The 26,541-nt window shown below is 39.4% G+C and overlaps 2 protein-coding genes across 2 annotated transcripts in view; both read left to right on the top strand.

The window, feature by feature from the left end:
• Positions 1 to 291: 291 nt before the first annotated feature.
• Far (fatty-acyl reductase) lies at positions 292 to 17,626 on the top strand. Its single transcript, XM_089731784.1, has 11 exons — positions 292 to 406; positions 2,008 to 2,109; positions 5,149 to 5,265; positions 5,839 to 5,961; positions 6,547 to 6,672; positions 7,868 to 8,024; positions 10,077 to 10,178; positions 11,977 to 12,163; positions 13,446 to 13,552; positions 15,114 to 15,249; positions 16,341 to 17,626. The coding sequence occupies exons 2-11, from the start codon at positions 2,008 to 2,010 to the stop codon at positions 16,564 to 16,566; spliced, it is 1,383 nt and encodes a 460-aa protein (XP_089587910.1). The 5' UTR covers positions 292 to 406; the 3' UTR covers positions 16,567 to 17,626.
• A 7,512-nt stretch (positions 17,627 to 25,138) lies between these two features.
• Positions 25,139 to 26,541, top strand: part of GABA-B-R3 (gamma-aminobutyric acid type B receptor subunit 3) — a 138,364-nt gene continuing 136,961 nt past the window's right edge. Inside the window, exon 1 of the mRNA XM_089731783.1 lies at positions 25,139 to 25,380. The gene's annotated coding sequence lies outside the window, so the exon portion shown is untranslated. The remainder of the gene's footprint in view (positions 25,381 to 26,541) is intronic.

Genomic DNA, 26,541 nt, shown 5'->3' with positions numbered 1-26,541 from the left:
GAAGTATAAAATACAATCATAGTAGTGTACCAACTTACAATTCCAATTAATTATAGTCGAATTTCGACTATTGCGGGACCTCTAGTCTTTATTATTATTTATGTATAGTGTAGTTTTGGCGAAATCTGTGATAATAGTATTTGACAATAGAACCGTAATAATATTTAAACATAAAATTTCAATTGATTACAGTCGAATTTCGACTACTGCGGGACCACTCGTTTTTTTTTAATCTATTAAATGGTTTTCAAGGTTCTATATAAAGTAACAAATTTTTCATGCATTGTCATACGACAGTGAGGTAGCGACGAAGCAATACTTGCCTGATTTAAACGATTATAAATTTTGTTAAGGAAAAACTGTGATCAGCTTAAAATTATTTTCAAATTCCGCGACAAACTCCAAGGTAACGATAAATTTTTTTTCAATATTGGCATATAATAAAAGTTGTTTAGCGGGGAAAAAAGTTTTTTTCGCGTTTATAAGTAAAAAGTTGCAAGAAAATTTCTTTAGTTTGTTACTGTTTACCATTAATTTGATGCCATCTTATAAATAGATATAAAAAAAAACGGTTCGCGCATTTCTGTCCGCATCTGTCTGTCTGTCTGCATATCTGTCCGTCACAGTGACTGGCTCTAATGAACAAACACTATAATATATTTCAAGTGTTAGTCCCATAAAGAGAATCGCCACACGAGCTGCCATATTTTTTTGGAATATCATGTTTATAGACGTAACCTAGTGTATGGACTTGACGTATTCATTTGGCTTCATGTCAATGCCAACTGGCATGCCAAAGGCTGAATCGACGTGGCGCATATTAGAGAATAGATAGGCTGCATAGTTAGATTGATTGCTTTTACTGCACCGTTGTACGCCCGCATGATATTCATAATTACATCTTCGGTCCAAGGAAAACGGGAGCGAACTACGTCGCCTCTTGTAATGAGGGCTATTTTTTTTATTGCTTAGTTGGCCGGACGAGCTCACAGCCCACCTGGTGTTAAGCGGTTACTGGAGCCCATAGACACCTACAACGGCTGCCCCATCCTTCAAACCGAAACGCATTACTGCTTCACGGCAGACATAGGCAGGGTGGTGGTACCCACCCGTGCGGACTCACAAGAGGTCCTACTACCAGTAAGTAAACGGTGCCTTTGGTTTCTTTGGTCCCAAACGTACTGATGGTGGACGGCCCCTACGCGCATATCCTGACAGAATGCAATTTTAGTCGGACTAAGACAAATCTAGTGCATGTGTTTAGTGGTGCATTCGTATCTATCATTGCACAGGTGTTCGAATCCCACAGGTGGGTACCAATTTCTGCAATTAAATATGTACTTCACAATTGCTCACGATTTACTTTCATGGTGAAGGAATAACATCGTGTATGTAATTAAAAAAAACCGTAAAATTATAATTTGCGTAATTACTGGTGGTAGGACGTCTTGTGAGTCCGCACGGGTGGGTACCACCACCCTGCCTATTTCTGCCGTGAAGCAGTAATGCGTTTCGGTTTGAAGGGTAGGGCAGCGTTGTACTGTATAAACTGAAACATAGAATTCATATCTCAAGGCAGGTGGCGGCATTTACGTTGTAGATGTATATGGGCTCCGGTGACCGGTTAATATCAGGTGGGCCGTGAGCTCGTCAAACAATCTAAACATTTTTTTTTAAATAAAACTAAACATGTGGGGATGCAAGCAATGTGCAGGCCACCTTAGTCTATCTACATTATCGACCTGCTTAAACACCGACATATTATGTAAACTTCTAACAATGGCTTATTGTTTTTAAAGTTAACAATTATATCTCGTTTTATTTGGTGGTAACACATTTATTTATAATTAATTCTTTTCAATCATTGTACAATAATTATGTTTAAAAATATGAAAAATATATGTTTTAGTCGATTACCATGGCTATTGTTAACATTAATTTCAGCATACATAGCCGTTTATGATTAAATCATGTAACATGAATGCGTAATTGAGTTTTTTTTTCTAGATGTCACACAATGGGACTTTGGATGAACATTATCAGACCGTGAGCGAGTTTTACGATGGTAAATCCGTATTTATTACAGGAGCGACCGGATTCCTTGGAAAGGTGAGCGACTGACCAACAATGTTCAGCTTAGCCCGGATTTCAATTTCAAAACATGAGATTTCAATTTCAAAACAACAAGTCTGAATCTCGATGAATACGGGCTATGCAAACAAGCCATTTAATACCGATACAAAAATTTATAAAAACAAAGAGAAAAACCATTATTAAGTATTGCATTATGCTTATACTATACTTAGGTCTGGCCATAAATACTGAGACAAAGGAAAAAAACATTCTATTGCAAATAGCATTTAATTTTATTACTTTTACAGTGTGTTAGTTTAATACATAAATATAAAACAATTTAAAGTATTAAAAGCTTATTCGAAGTGGTCTCCATTGGCTACAATACAGTCCTTTAAACGTTGAGGCCAGTTATCAATAGAAGCACGCACTCTTTCCATGGGAAAAATTTTCACTGCCAATCGTACGGATTGTTTTAGGGACTCCAAATTATCATGGCGTTTAGAGCAAGCCGTACTCTCTAAAACTGACCATAAATCATAATCCAGCGGATTAAGATCGGGACTAGACGACGGCCAGCCTTCAGCTCTGATGAAGTCCGAAACGTTCGTTTCCAACCAAGACTGCGTAGACCGAGCTTTATGACCTGGCGCCGAGTCTTGCTGGAAGGACCATTCTTGATTATTGAACATGGTGTTGTTAAGGGGCGTCACTACCTTCTCAAGAATGGTATCTTGATACACTTGTGCCGATGTTTTGATACCTTTTTCACAAAAGTATGGCTCAGTCACTCCTTCATAGCTAATACCCCACCAAACCATCACTGAAGACGGATAGTGCCCACGTTGCACTCTGTCGACTAACTGGGAAGCTTCCTTAGAGCTTTGAGCATAAATACGGTCATTTAGTTTGTTAAAATGTTGCTCAATTGTAAAAATTTTCTCATCCGTAAACAAAATTTTTCTATGACCTCCCTTTGCGTACCGCTTCAGTAGTTGTTTCGATTTTACCACCCTATTATTTTTTAAATTATCAGTTAAGAAATGACCAGTACGTCTCTTATAGGCTGCAAGTCCTAAGTCATCTTTTAAAATACGCGACATGGTTCTAGGTGCTATCTCCATCTCCCGATTCGGATTCTCCGGATTTCTTCGAATTCTTTCCCTTACTGCTTTGACCACCTTTTTCGTACGAACACTACGCGGACGGCCAGATTTTTTTCTGTCACAAACATAGGAGATCTCATTGCATCTATTAATAGCCCGGTACACAAACATTTTACTAATACCAAGCGTATGAAGAGTTTTAAAAATTGCATTTGGCTCCATACCTACTTTGTGTAATGCAATCACAGCGATTCGGTTCTCTTTATCACCCCACTCCATTTTAATATCGCAAAATATTGTACAATGTATTGGCGCCAAAATGAGAAAACTCAATGAGCAATCATATAAAAATGACAGATTCCAAATTCAAATGTAATATTTTGTTTATTTTTAATTGTAACAGTATTTATGGCCAGACTAAGTATATGTAGGATTGGTAAGAACGGAACGTATGAAAAGAGTTTGGAACGAAGCGTTAGGATGTGAGTGAGAGAAAACGGAAAGAAAGGGAAAAGAGAATGACAAACAAAATGATAGAAGAAGAAAGAAAGATGGCGAAGACGGTTAAAAAATGAGCAAGGTCTAATAAAAGTGTTTATCAGTTTTCTATACTAATATTATAAAGAGGAAAGATTTGTTTGTTTGTTTGTTTCGAATAGGCTCCGAAACTACTGGACCGATTTGAAAAATTATTTTTCCATTAGAAGCCGACATTGGCCCTGATGAACATAGGCTACTTTTTTTTATTTATTTTTTTATTTATTTTTTTGGTTTCATGTGTGTTTTAATGTTTCCGAAGCGAAGCGAGGGTGGGTCGCGAGTTTATTATTATTATAACAGAATATTTTGGAACAGTCGAAGTTTTATTGTATGCGCTGCGTTCCCTATTCTACTATGTATTATAAATGATTAATAGCATTTGGCATGAAAGATAAAGCTTTGTCAATTTTATTATCCGGTGAGCTCATCACTCACGATAATATTAAATAGTTATTAGTTAACGATGCGATGACAATGTTATAAACCTAGAGCGTAAATTAAACTACATTGCAACTACACAGTTTGGTTAGTTACACAATATGTATTGTAAAATATCTTGCAGTTGTTGTCACGCTACAATGTCAGTGTGCTAGCCTTCAATTTCAAATAGCAATAAATCTTAATCAAGTCTACAGTCAGTTTATTAAGTCATTATACATTTATAACACAGAACATGCTGCCCAAGTGTAAAATATAATCCCCATAGACACAGCCCACTGATTTACGAATCTTCTTCGCGGGTCGCGATTTCGATCCAGTCGTAGATTCTGCACAGAACTGCTCTTGCTAGGGCTAGTGTTAGCAAAATCCTTTCAGGTTGAGCCCGTGAGCTCACCTACCCGTCTCTTGGGCTACCAGCGAATATGTAGGTCTGTAATTTGAGAAAAGTCTGTAATTTGGTCTGTAATATGTTACCACCATCCGGCCTATGCATGTTGTGAAGCAGTAATACCTTAGAAAGGAGGGGGCAGCCGTGGTACTTTAAAAATTCAGACTTAGAATTCATGTTGAAGATTCGTTGATATCTATGGGCTCTTGTAACCACTTTACACCAGATACGAAGCACTTAGGTATAATCAATAATATGAAGATATACTCAGGGAAGGTTGACTTCGGATAGGCATATATATATATGCCAAATACCTATGTCACATGATAAGAAAAAGCGCTGCGCCAATGACACCTAACATGGAATAAGGGCAAGAAGACTATTAAACATCGAAACTACAATGGCGTTCCTTTTGTTCTATGACATGTCCATGACATGACAAACAAGGTTTGATAAATTAACAATAAGGAGCAGCCTATCTGTACCGTGGCTTTGCCACTAACCTTCAGATGGACTCTATGTTCGATGCCATCAATAACATAATATCTCTGAAGATAAATTTGTTATTTCTATTTTAATTATACACACATTTATTTCCAGGCGTACGTTGAGAAACTAGCGTATTCGTGTCCGGGCATAGTAAGCATTTACATTTTAATTCGAGACAAGAAAGGGTCGAATACTGAAGAGCGAATGAGAAAATATCTTGATCAGCCCGTTAGTATTGAGTTTTTTTTTTTTTTTTTGAGATGATTCTTAATATTTTCCATACAACGCAATCACTCACTGACCCGATTACGCAAAAATTAGCGTCCGTCACTGCTAGACCGACAGCTGCGGATTCAATTCCCATTTCGACCAAATATTCATTTACCAAAACGGCTTGTTCACTCTGTGTCCGGGTATTTGATCTCTAAATATGCATACAAATTAACATATCAGTATCTGGTTCCTATAGTCCCGGAAATCCTAGTTTTGGGTTCAGATGGTCATGTGTGATTTGTTTTTAATTTTCAATTATTTTTTAGTTATTTAGAAAGTCAATTCATGCCGTCGTATTTTTAAAACTTATTGATCCAATAGAATTAATCAGTACGGTACAAGTGCAATGATTGGGTGCGTTTTTGGTCGTAGACAAACATATTTTATTTCCCACGATGCTGATAAAGTGACATCGTATGTCTAATTCTATATTGGGATCATGGTAGAAAGAGACGTCATGATATTGGTAAGGAACACCCAAATTGACCGACAATTCGTCTAACCACCAATACCTGATTCGTTTTTCAGATTTTTTCACGAATAAAATACGAACATCCAGAATATTTCAAAAAAATCATTCCCATCTCTGGTGACATCACCGCACCCAAACTAGGATTGCGGAATGAAGAAAGAAATATATTAATCAACGAGGTATGTCCTTATTTAATAAAGTATTCATATTAGCACCAAATTAATTATTGATTAATGCATAAATATTATTATGAATACTATATAATATATAATCCAATATTATCAATACGATCAATGAAAATTCACTGAGTGCATCAAAGGTCGGTTCCGGATGTTTGGTACAGAACGCGCGAAAGCGAGGTGTGCTGAAAAGAAAACAGAATCACGAAGGCAAACAATTGCTCAAAGCACGTCCTGTGCAATAGCAGAGAACAACAAACTAGGGTATAGATTCATTCGCGAAGCTGTTTCCCTTGAGTCGTTAGGTCTTCTTTGGAAACGCTTGGGCAGCTGTTAGCAACTCCCATCCCCTCCTGGCTGAGCCTTTGCTCGCCTCACCTATCCTGGTGAAAGTGGAAAGGCCTCCGGGCTGCCTGTATTCCCTCATTACCCAGTATACCTTACGGTGGGAGTTGATGTTCAATTGTGTGGATGGACTGTGAAAAGAACTATTTGATTAACTAGACAGTAAACAAGAGTCTTGAATCCTTGTGGTTATGAATCAGTGATGCCTTCGGTAACGTGCTAAAGTTGTTTTTCTTTCAGGTGTCGATAGTGATTCACTCAGCCGCTTCGGTCAAACTAAACGATCATTTAAAATTTACTCTGAACACGAATGTTGGAGGTACGATGAAAGTGTTGGAACTCGTTAAAGAAATGAAAAACTTAGCGGTTGGTACATTACCAGTTCAATAATGTATTTGTGTGGGAACCTCTATTTAGGCCATAACAAATAGTTACCTTTAACTTGATTTTAATGCAGTCTTTGTTATAGCAAAATAAATTAAATATACACGTCTTCCGTCTTCCGAATTCCACTTTGTCTGTCCAATGTTGCGTGAGGTAACTACCCTCCTTCCTCTTCTCGCTTGAAAAAAACTATATGTCAAACATTCATTCGCCATCTTTCTTACCTTCTAACATGACTTCTCCTATCTCTCTCACTCACTGATGCTTCACATTGGCCATTCCGTTCCTACATATATATCGCGCTTTAGCTGTATTTGTTTTTGTCTCACAACATTAAGCATAGCAAGTTCTGTAAAAGAAAATAAAACTAAAAACAGTTTCGAATTAAGACGTTCAGATCATTTCCGGACCGGATTCCAGCTTAAAGACCTTCAGACATGAGATTGAAATCTCAATTGTATTGCAAATGACTGATCTGTTGACATACTTGTGACTGCTTCAGATGACTGACCCTTATACGGTGGGACGAGCTCACAGCCCACGTTGTTTTAAGTGGTTACCGAACCTAGTAGATATCAATAACGTAAATGTTGCCACCCACCTTGAAACATGAGTTTTACTACACCCCCAACTTTCAAGCCGAAACGCATTACTACTTCTTGGAAAATAGGCACGGCAGTGGTACCTGCCCGTGCGAGTTTACAAAACACCCTACCACCATCGTGAATATCTATTTTCCAGTGGTAGTACACTAGTGGTAGGTATTGCTAGGATGTGTAGGTACTAACAATCTGCGTATTTGGGACCACCGCTAAACACAATTGAGTTTTCTACCTTATGTATCAAGGTGAGTGACAGCATGAACTTAATGATCTCTCTGATCTCTATTAAACACTTAACTTAAAGGTTGACCGTAAAATTGTTCACCCCTCTATGGAAAATACGAGTAATATACAAAAGCAGTCAATACGCGGCTGAAGTGAATCTTTATGAATCTCAGTCTTTCGCAGGCTAAATCACAGAACAGAAGTACGAGGATACCTTTGTCTCTATTTAAGTGTTGTTTTTCGAGTATTATTTCTGTTTTATCCAGTTTTTTTTTCATTCTATGTACAGAGTATCTTTAATTTGAGTGAAAATTAATGTAAAAGACACTACAGTGTGACTTTGATTCCAGATGTTCGTATATGTGTCTACAGCTTATTCTAACACAAGTCAAAGAATTTTAGAAGAAAAACTTTATCCTCAGTCCCTAAATATAAGCGAAATACAGAAGTTCGCTGAAGAACATTATATATTAGGTAAAGACGACGATGAAATGATAAAATTTATAGGTGAGTTTAAAAAGGTTACCAAGAATCATAATGTACTTAGAAAAAACAAAGTCGTTTTTCTTTTATCATTGTTATAAATAGTATGCATCTCAAACACAAAAGTCTGACTGATAATGCCCAATCCCTTCTTCGGGCGAAAACGACTTTTGTATCGTCCGATGCAGTAGAATTCCCAACAAATTTCCGTACGTATCTTTCGCAACAACTCCGCTAATATTAACTGGAGCATTATGGTATGTCCTAAGACAACATGAGGCAGTAAACTGCTGTCTGTACCTGCCACGGAGCAATTACCCTTTCCTCTCTAAAAGGCTAGTCTCTCTCTTTAAGCTAGGAAGACTCTCTCTCCACGTTATTTCAATATAGATGAGAATCCAACATTAATAGAACATAGTACTATTAATGTTGTGGTATCTAAGATCTTCGGTACTGTTTGGCACTTTATTGAAAATGATGCTTGGTCCCGAGTTGATTATGTTTCCGTTGAATGGTGAAAAATTATGGAGTATAAAATTAAAATCATTTGTCCAACAAATTACAGTATCTTCTTCTATCAAGATTACTGCGGTAGGCAAAATAGTCTCTGTTTTTGGGTAGACAAACTCATCGTTACATCAAATTAGAACGTCATTGCCATAGCTCACTACGAGATGAATGTTAAATTTCTATTACATCGACTACTAGACCAGGGTAGAAGCCTTTAAAAATAATGAAAAGTGAAAGAAAATAATAGTAGGATGAAACCCATTAGAAAAGGAGGACAATATTATAAAAATGGAAGGGAAAATAATTTACGGGCGATCTGAGGTCGGGAAGGGGATGGGGGGGGGGGGTTTAAGGTTAAAAAACGGTTTTTCTCGATTTCCGGCAAAACTAAAAGTCCTATGGAAAAAAGTCAAATGGCAAAGTTGTAGGTAATAAAAAAATCTAAAACTTTTTTCACATAACCTCAAAATTTATGTAAAAAATAAAAAAACCAAGTTTTTGGTTTTTTATTTTTCTTTTTCAAAAAAAAATCTTTTTTCACGAAATTTGCTGAAAACTTACCTTTTTATGTCCCAAATGCGCTGTAATTTATTTGATTAGAAATATTTATTTTTTCACCTTACTTTGAATTAATATCGAAAAAGGACCCTAATTTTCAATCGAAAATTCACCCGTCAAAATATCAGCTTTTTTCAAAAAATTGGTATGTTTTCTGTTCGTTGAAATCTCTTTTATATGTTACTATAGTAAATCTTCTCATAAAATGCAAAAAATCGAAAAAAACTCGAATTCAAATATATTTTTATAATTATTATATACAATTTTTTATTTTAAAATTTACACTTTAATTACACGAAAACCATAAGATTACAAGTTACATTGACAAAAAAAAATTGCAAATCAAAATATACTACTATATTAACAAACAAATAAGTTAATAAAATTCATATTTAATAAGACATCTACAATGTTTGGAGAAAGTTGTCGAATCTTCTTTAAATTATATGCGTAGATGCCTATTTATAAGTATTTTTAGATAACTTATATACCTGAGTGACCTACGAAAAATTTTAGCACATCAAAAGGTATTTGAAATATATGAAATATACATGAAAATCAGCCAAAAGTTAGTTATTTTAATTTTTCACTTAAATTTTGAGGTTATGTGAAAAAAGTGTAAATACAAAAGTATTAGATCTTTTTATTACCTACAACTTTGCCATTTGACTTTTTTCCATAGGACTTTTAGTTTCGCCGGAAATCGAGAAAAACCGTTTTTTACCCTAAACCTACTCCCCCCAACCCCTTTCCGACCTCAGATCGCCCGTAAATTATTTTTCCTTTCATTTTTATAATATTCCCCTCCTTTTGTAATGGGTTTCATCCTAATATTATTTTTTTTGGTTTTAAAAATTATCGACACTGGTCTATACAGTGTCTTTTGAATCAGAAATTAAAATTTCAGACAAAAAATTCTATAATGGGCCAAGACAACAAAAAAATCAACCGAATATTCTCATAATCCGAAGAAGAAAACATACATAAAAACAATATCATTTTTACCAGGTAACCACCCAAACACATATGCATACACAAAAGCGCTGGCAGAAAACTTAGTTGCTGAAGAACACGGTGAAATACCAACGATTATCATTAGACCTTCAATTAGTAAGTTTTAAACTTTCATTCAGAACGTGTTGAATTTATTTGTTCCTAGAAATAATACGGAGTTAATAATAAAATAGATTCGCGGAATGCGTGAACAAGATACAACCAATTTAGCAGGTTCAATTTGACAACACGATTTGCTCTCAGAAAGTCACGGATCAAATTTATTACGAATTATACAAAAAACAAATTAAGAGACAACAAAATTGAGTTATATAGAAAAATGGTGCAGTCCAATTTAGACCCAAATTGGGACAACCTTCTTGGACAGTTGATGAGGAACACCTCTAGGAATTATTGGGTACTTATCGACTAAAAATCCATGAGATTCATGACTAGCACTATACAAATTTCCCAATACAGGATCATGAACACAAAAATAGCTTTCTATGATAGAAAACCGAGTGCCACTTCTGAAACATCCTCAAAGATACGGTGGTTTAATGTAAAGTATTGACCTGCCAATATCTTAGATACTTGGCAGATTGGTGACAATATCATCATCATCATCATAGTCGGTTGCTTTTGGTAGAGCAGTTGTGGTCATGTGGTCATGTGGTCTTGCTTATTAAGGCCTTGACAGATGTTTTCCATAGTTTGCGAACCGTGGCCCGGCGCACGCACTCGCTAAGTGGGGTTTCAGTAAGGTATTTCACCTGATCAGTCCAGCGCATGGGCATACGTCCACGAGATCTCTTACCATTGACCCTACCCTGAACAACAAGTTTCTCGATAGACTCTGCTGGCCGTCGCGAGACGTGTCCAAAGTATCGAAGAATCCTGGATTGCACTGTTGACGACAACCTGTGAGATATACTTAGTTCTTTTAGGATCGAGGCGTTGCTGCGATGCTCAGTCCAAGATATACGGAGCATCCTTCTCCAGCACCACATTTCTAATGCATCTAATTTCTAATCTAATGACAATATCACCCACTTGTGGCGGGTAGCCATCATACAACGCAAGATAATTGACAGATGCCTGAATCTCGCTTACGACATTTTCAAGATAAAGCGCATATATACAAGTTCCGAATAACAACATTTGGACCGTCGGTCTACCGAGCAATATCATCCGCTCGGTGGAAGATCTTCCCTTTGTCGTTAAGCTCCCCAAACTGGTGACCTGTGACGGAACAATCGCAACCTTCTGATTCATCATCAGCGCATCAAGAACTTCGGCTACCACAATCCCGGTATTCACGCAGATAAAAGCAAGTCATCGACAGTCGTCCCACAGCAAGCCAGCGTCGCAGCCTCAACAGGACCATCGCAGCCGACTCACCGCGCTTCCTGGCCCTACGGCACGTACCTACACTGCCTCATCGCGCAGCATTCAAGCTCAGTCTCGACTCACCGCAGACTTCAAGCAGCACTGGCGACAATCACGCAGCATTTAAGCTCAGTTTCGACTCACCGCAAACTTCGAGCAGCACTGGCACTTGCAAGCTAATCTCAGCACGGACAACGATAACTAAATATGACACGACCTCCAGTCTCGGAGGGGAGTGATGTGGCGGGTAGCCATCATACAACGCAAGATAATTGACAGATGCCTGAATCTCGCTTACGACATTTTCAAGATAAAGCGCATATATACAAGTTCCGAATAACAACATTTGGACCGTCGGTCTACCGAGCAAATATCACCCGCTCGGTGGAAGATCTTCCCTTTCGTCGTTAAGCCTTCCCCAAACACTGTTTAATAACGCAGCTTCAACTGCCTTTCCTATTAAGAACATAAAATAATTATCTCAGCAGTATGCATTTCGGGTTTTTTATAAACTTTACTTCTGCAGTTACAGCGTGTGCTGAAGAGCCAGTGCGAGGGTTCGTAGATAGTTGGAGTGGTGCAACTGCTATGGCAGCGTTTGCTTTGAAGGGATGGAACTACATAATGTACAGCACAGGCGAGGAGAATATTGATCTGATACCTTTAGACTATGTTGTCAACCTCACATTAGTAGCGATTGCCAAATATAAGCCGTAAGTTTCTATTTTTTTAATGATTCCCTAGATGGGTGGACAAGCGACCCGCCTGGTGTTAAATAGTTACCGGAGCCCGTAGACATCTACAACGTAAAAGAATCCACCTACTTTGAGATATGGGTTCTAAGGTCTCAGTTTTTACAGTACAACGGCTGCCCCACCTTTCAAACCGAAAGTCATTACTGCTTCACGGCAGAAATAGGAAGGCGATGGTGCCTACCCGTGCAGACTCACAAGACGTCCTACCATCAGTAGTTTTTTACTGGTGGTAGGACCTCTTGTGAGTCCGCGCGGGTGGGTACCACCACCCTGCCTATTTCTGCCGTGAAGCAGTAATGCGTTTCAGCTTGAAGGGCGGGGCAGCCGTCGTTACTATACTTGAGACCTTAGAACTTGTATCTCAAGGTGGATGGCGCATTTACGTTGTGGATGTCTATGGGCTCCAGTAACCACTTAACATCAGGTGGGCTGTGAGCTCGTCCACCCATCTAAGAGATATAAAAAAAAAAAAAAAAAGGAGTAGGTATGACTGTCAATATTGCGGAGGCTAAGCCTTAAACGCTACCACGCTTGCGATACATACAATTTATGCCAGACACAAAATAAAACATTTGGATTGACTTAATAATATGATATAAATAAAATATTATCTTTTATATAATTACGAAAATATTAGAATACAAAAATTCAATGCCAAAATTTCATATCGGTAATAACGAGTGGCAAATAGCTCTCCTTTAGCCAATCTCTGTTCCTTCAACTCAAGTCAAGATTAAGCCAAAATAGCTCATCGAGAGTACAGACATATAGGTAGACTAACTTTTGCCCGCGACTCCGTCTGCGTGGAATAGTTACCTTAGCATAACGCTACATTTTACTCCCCACTAAATTTACGTAGAGAGTGAAAATATTTTTGAATTGTAGAATGTTAAGGAGCTATTTAAACCCTTATTTTGAAACATTCTTAATTGGTGTTTCACTTGTATTGATCTTACCGTGATGTTATATAGCCTATAGCATTGCTCAATAAATGGGCTATCTAACACTGAAAGAATTTTTAAAATTGGACCAGTAGTTTCTGAGATTAGCGTGTTCAAACAAACAAACAAATTCTTCAGCTTTATAATATTAGTATAGATAAATTTAAAAAAGCTGGCTTCCTGCAAGTCGCTGTTGTTCCACCATGCCAGAACGTAACCCATAGTACGTTTTCCTATCAGAAGCGAGCTAACATTGGCTGATGATACCCAAATTCATCGTACGGAACTGTGTATTTCAGTACCAAAGAGGTCACAGTGTATCACGTCACAACCAGCGATCTTAATCCCATTTCAATCCGAAGAATATTTATAAAGCTCGCCGAATTCGCATCAAAAAATCCAACGCGTAAGTACCTAAGATTGTTAATAATATTTTGCGTTTTACAGGATAATATATTATAAATGAATCGCTAAGCTATATCAAATATTAAGGTAGTACGCACATATAAACGAATTTGAAGTCTTGTAATTGTTGTACTCAAAGTATTGTAATTGCTTACACAATAATAGTGAACCAAATGTGATAAAAAATTTGGTTAAAAGGCTTTTACTTGTGGAAGTTGGTTTTCTCAGTGGAGATATCCCGAGTGGAAATCAAAGTAACCAATGAATTTTAACTTATTTATTTATTTTGTTGATACCGGTGGAGAAATTACAGCGAAATTTTAAGATTATTCAAAATTTTCAAGTTAATCGGAAGTATTGAAAATGACGCTCAATATTCTCTTATATTCAAACAAATACTTTTTTTTATTGCTTAGATAGGTGGACGAGCTCACAGCCCACCAGGTGCTAAGTGGTTACTGGAGCCCATAGCCGTCTATAACATAAATGCGCCACCCATCTTGAGACATAAGTTCTAAAGTCTCAAGTATAGTTACAACGGCTGCCCTACCCTTCAAACCGAAACGCATTACTGCTTCACCGCAGAAATAGGCAGGGTGGTGGTACCTACCCGCGCGGACTCACAAGAAAGTCATACTACCAGTAGATACATACCAAGCTAATAAAAGCATATTAAAATGGTGTTAGTGATGAAGTATTTGCTGCGTAGCGTTTTAGGTCATACATATAACACCTTCAGTCCGCGACCGCGCCGCATTTATTCTCGGCCGTCTTTATCCTATGATCTGTAAGCGGAGTAAAATGTCCCTTCGGAACAAGGTGACACTTTACAAAACTAGCATAAGGCCGGTCATGACTTACGCGAGTATGGTTTTCGCTCACGCGGCCCGCAAACACATAGACACCCTCCAATCTCTACAATCCTGCTTTTGCAGGTTAGCCGTCGGAACTCCGTGGTTCGTGAGGAACGTTGACCTACACGACGACCTGGGCCTCGAATCAATCCAGAAATACATGAAGTCAGCGTCGGAACGGTACTTCGATAAGCTATGCGTCATGATAATCGCCGTATCGTTGCCGCCGCTGACTACTCCCGGAATCCTGATCACGCAGGAGCCAGTCACCGTCGACGCCCTAGACACGTCCTTACGGATCCATCAATCCAGTAACCTTTGCATTAGACGCCTTCAGCTCTAACACTGGGAGCAGGCTTAGGGACCCCGGTATCCGTACTCGTCGAACTTGACAAAGAGTTCGACGTGCAACCTAACCCATGAATCAGCTCGCTGAGTTTATCGCCGGATCTTCTCAGCGGGTCACGATTCCGAACCGGTAGTAGATTCATTCGCGAAGCAGCTGCTCTTGAGCTGTTAGGTCTCCTTCGGAGGCGCTCGGGCAGCTGTTAGCAAATCTCACCCCTTCTGGCTGAGCCTTTGCTCGCCCACCTGTCCTGGTGAAACTGGAAAGGCCTCCGGGCCACCAGTATACTTCAATCATAAAAAAAATGAACCAAATAAATTTGTAAATGGATTGCAAAATTTAATATACAAAAATTTACGTAGGTAATGCCGCACCCTTCGCAGCTACGACTTTATTGACTAAGCAGAAGCCATTAATCAAACTGGTCACGTTTCTCATGCAGACCACGCCGGCTTTCCTAGCTGACTTATGGATGAAAACCCAGAGAAAAGAAGCCAAGTTAGTTTTCACAAGATTTATTAACACTACTAATCTAATTCGTCCGTTTCACACTGTCACCTTGTTACGAACGTTTCATCAATTGATCCCAGCTAATATAATGTTATGCGCTAGGGCTCCCCTCCGTGCGCCGTATTCCTCAGTGCTGTGGATCATGACCTTTACGGAGCACATTTGTTAGGACTATGTTCTTCCAATCACTCCTGTCCTCCGCGCAGTGGATAGCGACATTGATGCTGGCTTCCAAAGTGGTCTTAATCTGATCGGACCAGCGCATGGGACTACGCCCCCTAGGTATTTTTCCTTCCACTTTGCCGGTGATGAGAAGTCTTTCGAGATCGTCACCCTTTTTCCTCGCAACGTAACCGAAAAACTCTAAAATCCTACGTAGGCAAACAGTGGAGAGTCTTGAGGAGACGCCTAGTTCTTCCAGGATTGATGCGTTTGTCCGATGCGCTATAGCTAAGGATAAATAAAACTTTCACGAAAGTAAAAACTCTATTTAACACTTAAAATACCTAAGGTACACATTACAAATCGCAATTCACTTCTTCCATTTCGCTTGAGATGATCCGTTCGCTGTTCTATTTCGAGTAGAACCGGGGTCATCTCTGCAACGCTTATGTAATCGACACGACCAGTTTACAATTTTATCAATAACATTTCTGATAGCACTGGTCGTCTCGACATACGTTTTGCTCTATTTGACAATAGATGGCGTTACACTTCCCGAGCGTTCCCGATAGTACTAGTTATTTTGATATTTATTTCTGCTATTTGATGCAGATGGCGTTACCCCTTTTTTTTATTGCTTAGTTGGGTGGACGAGCTCACAGCCCACCTGATGTTAAGTGGTTACTGGAGCCCATAGACATCTACAACGTAAATGCGCCCCATCTTGAGATATAAGTTCTAAGATCTCAGTATAGTTACAACGGCGGCCCTACCCTTCAGACCGAAACGCATTACTGCTTCACGGCAGAAATAGGCGGGGCGGTAGTTGGTATCTACCCGCGTGGACACACAAGAGATCCTACCACCAGTAAAAATATCATCGGCATGATAAAATGTAGCCTTCTGATATGTTGCAGATTCGTCAAGCAACATAATCTAGTTGTGAGAAGTCGTGATCAACTGGAATTCTTCACGTCTCAGTCGTGGTTGCTTCGTTGCGAGCGAGCCCGTGTGCTTAGTGCGAGACTGAGCGATTCAGACCGCGCCGTCTTCCGCTGCGACCCTTCCACCATAGACTGGGACCAATATTTGCCAATATACTTCGAAGGAATCAACAAGCATCTGTTCAAAAATAAATTATAGTCGATTCCTAATAGGCTTATAATTGATTCCAAAAATACTTAGATAACAATAACTTCAATCAACTACAATCAAATAAATTTAAAGTCGTCGTGACCTATAGGATAAGACGTCCGGTGCATTCGTATATAGCGATGCACCGGTGTTCGAATCCCGCAGGCGGATACCAATTTTTCTAATGAAATACGTACTTAACAAATGTTCACGATTGACTTCCACGGTGAAGGAATAATATCGTGTAATAAAAATCAAACCCGAAAAATTTTTATTTGCGTAATCACTGGTGGTAGGACCTCTTGTGAGTCCGCACGGGTATGTACCACCACTCCGCCTATTTCTGCCGTGAAGCAGCATTGCGTTTCGGTTTGAAAGGTGGGGTAGCCGTGGTAACTATACTGAGATTTAGAACTTATATCTCAAGGTGGGTGGCGCATTTGCATTGTAGATGTCTATGGGCTCCAGTAACCACTTAACACCAGGTGGGCTGTGAGCTCGTCCACCCATCCAAGCAATAAAAATAAAAATTATAATAATAATAAAATAAAAATTAAATAATAAAATACTACAAAAAGCAGCTATACTAAATACATGCAGAATAGTGAGAAAGTTCCTGCAGCTTGAAGAATACTACACGTAATAAAAACTAGCCTAATAACTCATAGCTACTGTATGTTACTTGGCCAAAAGCCCGTATATACAGTTCTGCCGGCTCTGTCGACAGACTGGGCTGAGAAAGGGGAAATCTAGAAAAATAATAATAAAGCCTCGTCATGTTGCAAATTAATTTCTCTCCACTTGTGGCGTCTACATGAAAATCCATTCTGTAGCTCGGGAGATATATGCGAACAAGAAAACAGGCACACAGAGAAGAATTCCAAAATTCGCTGATTTATGTTCTATTAGTCTGATTTAGTTAAACCATTTCTATAGTTATTACCTTTCTTGTACTGCACAGAGATACAGGATGCTGTTTAATTTTAAGATTTGAGTTATTATAGTTTAATAAATACTGTCATATTACATAATTATTTATGTGCAAGATGTAATGGCCATTTAGGTGTGATACGTCCTTTTTACAAAAAAAAAAAAAACATGCTACATGAACAATTGTTTTTCTTTTCATTGATTTTTTATATCACTAATAGCGGTTCTGTCAGTAAGCCATGCGTTCAAAGCTGTTATTACTTTATTTATATTCGGTACAAATTCAAAAAAATCTCTCGAAGTTCCAGGTGAAATATCAATAGAATCGACACGGTCTTATCGTTAAAGTTTTTTTTTTAAAGGGATTTTATGACCTGGTACCTAAGACCTTTAGGTCAAGTATTATTTTAATTTTAATGAAACCTTTTTATATGAAAAATGATATTATGAAAATTAAATGAAGTGAAGTTGATTAATATGAAACATGGCATGAAATGAAATGAAATGAAAACGAAATGAAATGAGATGAGAATATGATATATAATATGAAATATAATCTCACTAAAATGGTGGTCATTTACTGAGATTTTTTCAGTGGACTTTTTGAGGGATCCCGAGAAGTTACGTCCAGCGGCTTTGTCTCATTTTCCCACATTTGTGCACTGTCACAGATATTACACACTTAATATACCAGCGTTGTTACACATTTAAACCTGAAGAAACACTAAATAGACAAAATAAAACAAATCACATAACTTCACTCCTCGCGTTCCCGCCAAAAAGTCTGTCGTTAAAGTCGCCATGGCCTAAAGGATAAAGCGCCCGGTGCACTCGTACCTTTAAGCCAGACTTTACTTAGACTTTGATGTGTGATTTGTCGATCTTTATATTTTGCGAATACTACCGGTGTAACATTTTCCGATGATGCGATATCTTCTAGTGTTTGTGGTACATTTGAGTGGTCAGACGAGAATATGGTATAGCATCCATAACGGCAATATCTATTTTTCTAATTCGAGATTTGAGTACCGGCGCAAGATAAAAACAATAAAAAAATTACTATGCTGTAAATTCTATATTCTATTCTAATAAAAAAAATGTTATGACAAAAAAAACGTGAGGTTAAATCATAATGATTGTTTTTATTATGTCCACAATTCGCGAAATACGAAGTAAAATATGCACTATAAATGACAAGCAGTTCCCGGATATTGAAGTGGTCAGAGAAATATGCTAACATGAAAATGATTTCACTAAATAAAGCGTCTAGCTTAACGATATACATACATTTTATTTTCTAATGAAATGCCTCCTTAAAGCCACTAACTAGTACCTTGAACTTTAGAAGCTCTGACAGCTCTGACCATACACGGATCCTCATTACCAGAGACAAGTTATATTCTACCTAAGACAGTTAATTAAGGGCAAACTCAGGCTGAACGCTTAATGGGAATCAATTAAAACTTGTTGAATTAGATCTCGGGCGACTCGCTGTCAATACTTGGCGAGCGAGTTTTCACTATGTGAAGTCGTAGAGGGTTTAACGTCAGGAAATTGAATATTAAAGCTGAGCGAAGGTGCGGTCTGCCCTTGTCAGCCAAATGCAGAAGCCCTGCAAAGTTTTAGATTCCAGTTTAATTTAGATTAGGGGCCTAGCTTTTCCGAGTACGGCTGCGAACATTCATTCGAAACTAATTACAAGCTTTATCATTTAATGACAAAGTGGGCAGAGTACTTGATCATTAAACAGAGAGCAGATATTTTTAGAACAAGTGGCCACTGGACTGGTAATATGTTGATTAAAAATCACAACGTGAGTTCATCCATAATACCTGGAGCCACTGCGTTCATCCACAGTGCGCTTCCAGAGATCTTTTTTGCCACGTACCATCTGCCTTTGGAATGAGCTCCTCTCTACGGTGTTTCGGTGTTTCCCGAGCGCTATGACATATCCTTCTTCAAACGAGGCTTGTGGAGAGTATTTAACGGTAGGCAGCGACTTGGCCCTGCCCCTGGCAATGCTGAAGTCCATGGGCGACGGTAACCACCCACTTTCAGGTGGGTTGTATGCTCGTCTGCCTACATGGGCAATAAATAAAAATAAAAAACTTTTATTTTATTTCCACTACTTCCCTGTCCGTTTTTTTCATTAGTCCAGACCCGTCTGAAACATTAGACCTATTGGGTTTTCTTTTGTCTTTTTCTTTTCAAGCTCACATTTAAACTCACAATTTTTGTAAAAAAATCGTTTTCGTAAAATAGATTTAAGTAACTTTTTTTCATGAATTCAAGGCGTCGCTTTTTAAAGTTTTTATTTTTATTTTTTTTATTGCCCTTGTAGGCAGACGAGCATACGGCCCACCTGATGGTGAGTGGTATTGACATCATTAGTAGCATCAACAACCCGGAGTAGTACCCTAAATTTTTTTTAATCCTTCTATCAATGTCAATTGTCACCTGTTCACTTTTTAAATAATTTCGATTTTATCTACGAACTAAGCAGGTAAAATATATATGAAAACACCTTTGGGCTATTATAAAGAATAGTTTTTCAACTTTTTATAGTGCGCCAATCTATTCCTCGAAATTATTTTTCAATCAAAGAACATTAAATGGTCAATGTCCATTATATTTTCCTACTCGACTGTCCTTCAAACAGAAATCAACAATTGTTTTTCGAAATTAAGAATGGTAGTGGGTCACTGATAGCGATACTCTACCAACAATTATTTGTTGGGTTTGTTGTTGGGTGTATACTCAAGTTACCGAACCACTTTCAAATTGAACAATGGCTTCCTACCAAATGCTATTTACGGGTGGTAGGACCTCTTGTGAGTCCGAGCGGGTGGGTACCACCACCCTGCCTATTTCTGTCATGAAACAGTAATGCGTTTCGGTTTGAAGGGTGGGACAGCCGTTGTAACTATACTTGAGACCTTAGAACTTATATCTCAAGGTGGGTGGCGCATTTACGTTGTTTATGTCTATGGGCTCCAGTAACCACTTGACACCAGGTGGGCTGTGAGCTCATCTAACCATCTAAGCAATAAAAAAAATGCAATATAATCGCATTACACCACCACAAAACTTCATAATAAAAACCGTTGTCGCCGGATCGTGCAATTCGCGATTTGGATTTTACGATTGCCGACACTGTTGCAGCGTAAAACTATTAAATTCTTCGTAAAAGGAGAAAATAAAATCGTAACGACCGACATTTCAAGTCTTCAACAAAGAAACGGTTTCCATCTGCAGTTGAGCTAATTAATGCCTTACTTGATCGTATGAAGGATGTTAGTTACGCGTAGACAATGAACACCATACCAATAGATAAGAAAGCAATATTTGTGAAACTTAGTATATATTTATTAAAACTAGTGGTCGCCCGGTAGCAGAAATTCGACTATAATTAATTGAAATTATAAGTTTGGACACTATTATGATTCTATTGTTAAAGACTATGTACTTATATATATTATAATACTTTTATATCACAGATTTCGCCAAGATCTACTTTAGACAAAAATTAACAAAATTTAAAACAATATTTAATTTATTCTCAGTTTGACCACAGAGTATAATCAATAAAAAAATTTGAGAAAAAACAAACAGTATGCATGCGTGTGTGTCAAATACATGGTAGTATGTGTAATATTTTTTTTATTGATTTCATGTACATGTTTTTTATGCATAATTTAAAAAAATATTACCATTCTGCACTGCTTCTCTATATTCTCTATAAGTGTGGAAAATTTCATACTCCTCCGTCCGCACAACTTTCGTAAAAAGGGGTACAAAGTTTTTGCTTCACGTATTAATATATATATAAACAATATTCATCTTTATCATCGTTGTCCCTCTCGATACTCCCTCGCTCTCACATATCGAGGCGTCAGTGTGCCGTATCTCGCTGACGGGACACCAGCCGATCGTCATCGCATCCGTTTATCTCCCCCCGGACAAGCCCCTTCTGAGCAGTGACATCGAGTCACTGTTCGGCATGGGAGACTCTGTCATCCTGGCAGGCGATTTAAATTGCCACCACACTAGGTGGAACTGCCATCGTACAAACGTTAACGGTAGGCGTCTCGACGCGTTTATAGACGAACACACCTTTGAAATAGTCGGTCCCCCAACTCCAACATGTTATCCGTATAACATCGCGCTCCGTCCGAGCACTATAGACCTGGCATTGCTTAGGAACGTAACTCTGCGCTTGCATTCCATCGAAGCAATGTCAGAGCTCGACTCAGACCACCGACCTGTCGTTATGCAGCTCGGTCGCCCTCACAACCCAGTCACTGTTACGAGGACCATGGTGGACTGGAATAAGCTGAGCACGTGCCTAGCCGACGCCGCTCCGCCAATCCTCCCTTGCGGCCCGGATTTGAATCCATCCCCCGAGGACACCGTCGAATCCATAAACATCATTACCGATCACATCTCTTCCGCGATCATTAGATCTTCAAAAGAAGTCGATGTGGAGGACAGCTTCCACCGCATCAGACTGTCCCCCGATCTTAGGAATCTCTTAAGAGTTAGGAACGCGGCAATCCGGGCCTACGATCGTCTTCCCACGCATTCAAACCGGATTCAGATGCGTCGTCTACAACGCGAAGTCCACTCCCGCTTAAGCGACGCGCGTAACGATAATTGGCATAGTTATCTAGAACAACTCGCGCCCTCCCACCAAGCATACTGGCGACTAGCTAGGACTCTCAAATCCGAAACTACCGCTACTATGCCTCCCCTCATACGCCCTTCAGGCCAACCACCGGCATTCGATGACGATGACAAGGCTGAGCTGCTGGCCGATGCACTGCAAGAGCAGTGCACCACCAGCACTCAGCACGCGGACCCCGAACACACCGAGTTAGTCGACAGGGAGGTCGAGCGCAGAGCTTCCCTGCCGCCCTCGGACGCGTTACCCCCCATTACCACTGACGAAGTTAGAGACGCGATCCACAACCTCCAACCTAGGAAGGCACCCAGCTCCGACGGCATCCACAACCGCGCGCTAAAACTCTTGCCAGTCCAACTGATAGCAATGTTGGCTACAATTTTAAATGCCGCTATGACGCACTGCATCTTTCCCGCGGTGTGGAAAGAAGCGGACGTTATCGGTATACATAAGCCGGGCAAACCGACAAACGAAACTTCTAGTTACCGTCCGATTAGTCTCCTCTCGACGATAGGAAAAATTTACGAACGGCTCCTTAGGAAACGCCTCTGGGATTTTGTTACCGCGAACAAAATTCTCATAGACGAACAGTTCGGATTCCGCTCTAAACACTCGTGCGTACAACAAGTGCACCGCCTCACGGAGCACATTCTGCTAGGACTAAATAGGCGTAAACAAATCCCGACCGGCGCCCTCTTCTTCGACATCGCGAAGGCGTTCGACAAAGTCTGGCACAACGGTTTAATTTATAAACTGTACAACATGGGAGTGCCAGACAGACTCGTGCTCATCATACGAGACTTCTTGTCGAACCGTTCGTTTTGATGTCGAGTAGAGGGAACTCGTTCTCGTCCCCGTCAACTGACCGCCGGAGTCCCGCAAGGCTCCGCGCTCTCCCCGTTATTATTTAGTTTGTATATCAATGATATACCCCGGTCTCCGGAGACCCATCTAGCGCTCTTCGCCGATGACACGGCTATCTACTACTCGTGTAGGAAGATGTCGCTGCTTCATCGGCGACTCCAGATCGCAGTAGCCACCATGGGACAGTGGTTCCGGAAGTGGCGAATAGACATCAACCCCACGAAAAGCGCAGCGGTGCTCTTCAAAAGGGGTCGCCCTCCGAACATCACTTCGAGCATCCCACTCCGTAGTAGGCGCGCAAACACCTCCGCCGTTAGTCCCATCACTCTCTTTGGCCAGCCTATACCGTGGGTCTCGAAGGTCAAATATCTAGGCGTCACCCTCGACAGAGGGATGACATTCCGTCCCCATATAAAAACGGTACGCGACCGCGCCGCGTTTATTCTAGGACGACTCTATCCAATGCTTTGTAGTCGAAGCAAACTGTCCCTCCGTAATAAGGTAACTCTCTACAAAACTTGTATACGCCCCGTCATGACGTATGCAAGCGTAGTGTTCGCTCACGCAGCCCGCACCCACTTGAAATCCCTTCAGGTTATTCAATCACGATTCTGCAGGATAGCCGTCGGAGCGCCTTGGTTCCTTAGGAATGTGGATCTCCACGACGACCTGGAGCTCGACTCTTTTAGTAAGTATCTACAGTCGGCATCGCTGCGCCATTTTGAGAAGGCGGCACGACATGAGAACCCTCTCATCGTAGCCGCTGGAAATTACATACCCGACCCAGTAGACCGAATGGTAAACCGTCGACGTCGCCCAAAGCACGTCATTACGGATCCTCCTGATCCATTAACGGTGCTTTTAGGCACCACAAGCACCGGTCACCGTCTTCGTCGAACCCGTCGCTTGCGACGAAGGGCTCGACGAGCGAACTAACCCATAGACACAGCCCACTGAGTTTCTCGCCGGATCTTCTCAGTGGGTCGCGTTTCCGATCCGGTGGTAGATTCTGCGAAGCACTGCTCTTGCTAGGGTCAGTGTTAGCAACTCTCCGGTTGAGCCCCGCGAGCTCACCTACTAACGTTAGGGTGAAGCTGAAATAGCCTCTCAAGGCTATCAGCATAGGTAGGGAAAAAAAAAAAAAAAAAAAAAAAACTTTATCATTTGACCACAGACTTTAAACACTAACAAAAGTTTGACAATTGACAATACACAAAGAGTATATTTATTATATATAAACAGAGAGTATACGTATTAATATATAGATAGATGTATATGTATCATAGTATTATCGAAATCATCGTAACCTAATCGTGACGTAGTTGTTGAGAAAATATTGTATATAATACGGTTCACGAACGAATTTCAGAATCATTAAAATAATGATGTATTTGGGTATCTTTAAGCCACACGATTAGGTTATTCTGTCTATATCTCCCGCAATACATCGAAACAGCTTCAACGGTAGCGTCTAATCTACGCGGCCATCACGAGCGATGGTAATCGCTATGGTTAGCTCCCGAAAAAGAAAAATAAAGAAACTGTAATTATGTCATGTTGTCAAGTGCCCTGATTTCTACTCATAGTTTCTTGAAGAACTTTCCTTTCAAATATATTACTAATCACCAGTGTCTTGCACCACGTTAATCATACTCATGATCACTTTTTATTAGTTCAACATGTGAACGATCTCACAGCCCACCTGATGTTAAGTTGTTGCTGGAACCCATAGGTAAATGTCGCCGCCCACCTTAAAACAATATACAAACAAGTCTCAGGTATGTGGCACAACGGCTAACCTATCCTTCGATTTAAAACGCATTACTGTTTCGCAACAGAAAATAGTCAGAGTGGTAGTACCTACAAGATCCGGCTCATCAGACGCTCTACCACCAGTAAAACCATGTAGCCAGCACACTTCACACAACACCAAATGAAACAAAAATGAAACTATAAAACTACCAGTTTGATAAATCATTTTAAATTACAGAATATAAACAAGGACTGAGTGAGAAAAAGCCGTGCAAATCTTCAGAGGATAAATTTAATCATACTGGATATTATTCTGATATTTACGCCGTATTCCGTCGTAGCTACTCGCTCTCAGTCACTTCGTAGCGCTCGTAGCGGTTGTACGGTGCGCTTCTACGCGTAGCGCTACGAGAATTCTACTAGACGCGATGTTTATTAGAATCCTAATACAAATTTAATTGGTAACCAAAACTTGATGAAAGGAAATTTGAGATTCGCTGTTAAAATGAGCGCGTAACAATATTTTGAAGAAAATGTGATCAAAAACAATTAAATCATGTTGATTTGTTGCACGTGCTTTGAATATTGCGAGAACGGTAAGGCTTATTTAGATTTTGATTTTTATTTATTTATGTTTTCAAAAGTCGTAAAAACTCTTATGATCTTCTTAATATTTTATCTACTAATGTGTAGTAACAATATTATAGTATTTGTTATTATTCGAATAATTTGTACTTAAAATGGAAAAAAAAACGCGTTTTTCTTTGTTTTTCATGGATTGATCAAAACTCGAAACGCAACAGAATTTTAGCAATTACTAGAGATAGAGGCTCTGAAAATGCTATATTTATTTGCGTTTCATATCACGCGAAAACGTAATGCAATCATTTTTAATTTATAACTTAACGAAGTTCAAAAAAGCTTTTAGCTGCATACACGGGAAATCTATGATATTCAGATAAAATATATTTCGATTCACATTCTGCTCTCTGTACACGAAATTTATTTAAAACTTTTTCTTAATTTTATCTTTATTTTTATTTGTTTTTTTTTTTCGAAAAGAAATGCATAGGACTCTACTCCACGCTCAGTTTACTAGTAGAGAATTCCTTAGGCATTAAGTCAGCCACTGTACTCTTGTGCGTTAAGTTGGATAAATAAATACAGCAAATATTGACGTCACCATTACTTTTAAATACTTCAAGCTGTTCAACTCTTCCATTTACTTCCATTATTAGAGTTAGCTAACTATTTTACGAAATACTCATGGATTTTTCTTAAGATTTTGAAACCGGTGGTGGAGTTTCATTTTGGCCTAAAGTGTAAATGTTGCCTTCACCAAACCATTTTATTCCTTCGCCGTGGAAATCTTTACTTTTATTTTGTAATTTGTTTCGTGGACAGATGATCGAATCAATTACAATGTCAATCCGGCCTCCCCTTTGGAGACCTTAGGTCTAATAAGAAGACGGCAATGCTGTGGGGTGTACTCAAATCAAATCCCTGTGCAATTAGTACTCAGTAAGTGTATCCATATACTCAAGTCGGCAATTAGCACTGAGTAATTGTATCTATATACTCAAATCTGAGATCAATTCTGAAGTCGTCGTGGCCTAAAGGATAAGACGTCCGGTGCATTCGTGTTGAAGCGATGCACCGGTGTTCGAATCCCGCAGGCGGGTACCAATTTTTCTAATGAAATATGTACTCAACAAATGTTCACGATTGATTTCCACGGTGAAGGAATAGCATCGTGT

Source organism: Bombyx mandarina, chromosome 12, assembly GCF_030267445.1.
Source record: "Bombyx mandarina strain Sakado chromosome 12, ASM3026744v2".
Taxonomy (NCBI): Eukaryota; Metazoa; Arthropoda; class Insecta; order Lepidoptera; family Bombycidae; genus Bombyx; species Bombyx mandarina.
Note: the sequence above shows the minus strand (reverse complement) of the source record. Positions and strands in the feature narration are given on the sequence as shown.

Bases quoted from the DNA above. Each gene is read 5' to 3' on its own strand.
- Far (XM_089731784.1), top strand. From the start codon at position 2,008: ATGTCACACAATGGGACTTTGGATGAACATTATCAGACCGTGAGCGAG. The intron at 6,673-7,867 runs GTTGGTACATTA...CTTTGATTCCAG, and splicing joins AAGAAATGAAAAACTTAGCG to ATGTTCGTATATGTGTCTAC. The intron at 10,179-11,976 runs GTAAGTTTTAAA...TTACTTCTGCAG, and splicing joins TATCATTAGACCTTCAATTA to TTACAGCGTGTGCTGAAGAG.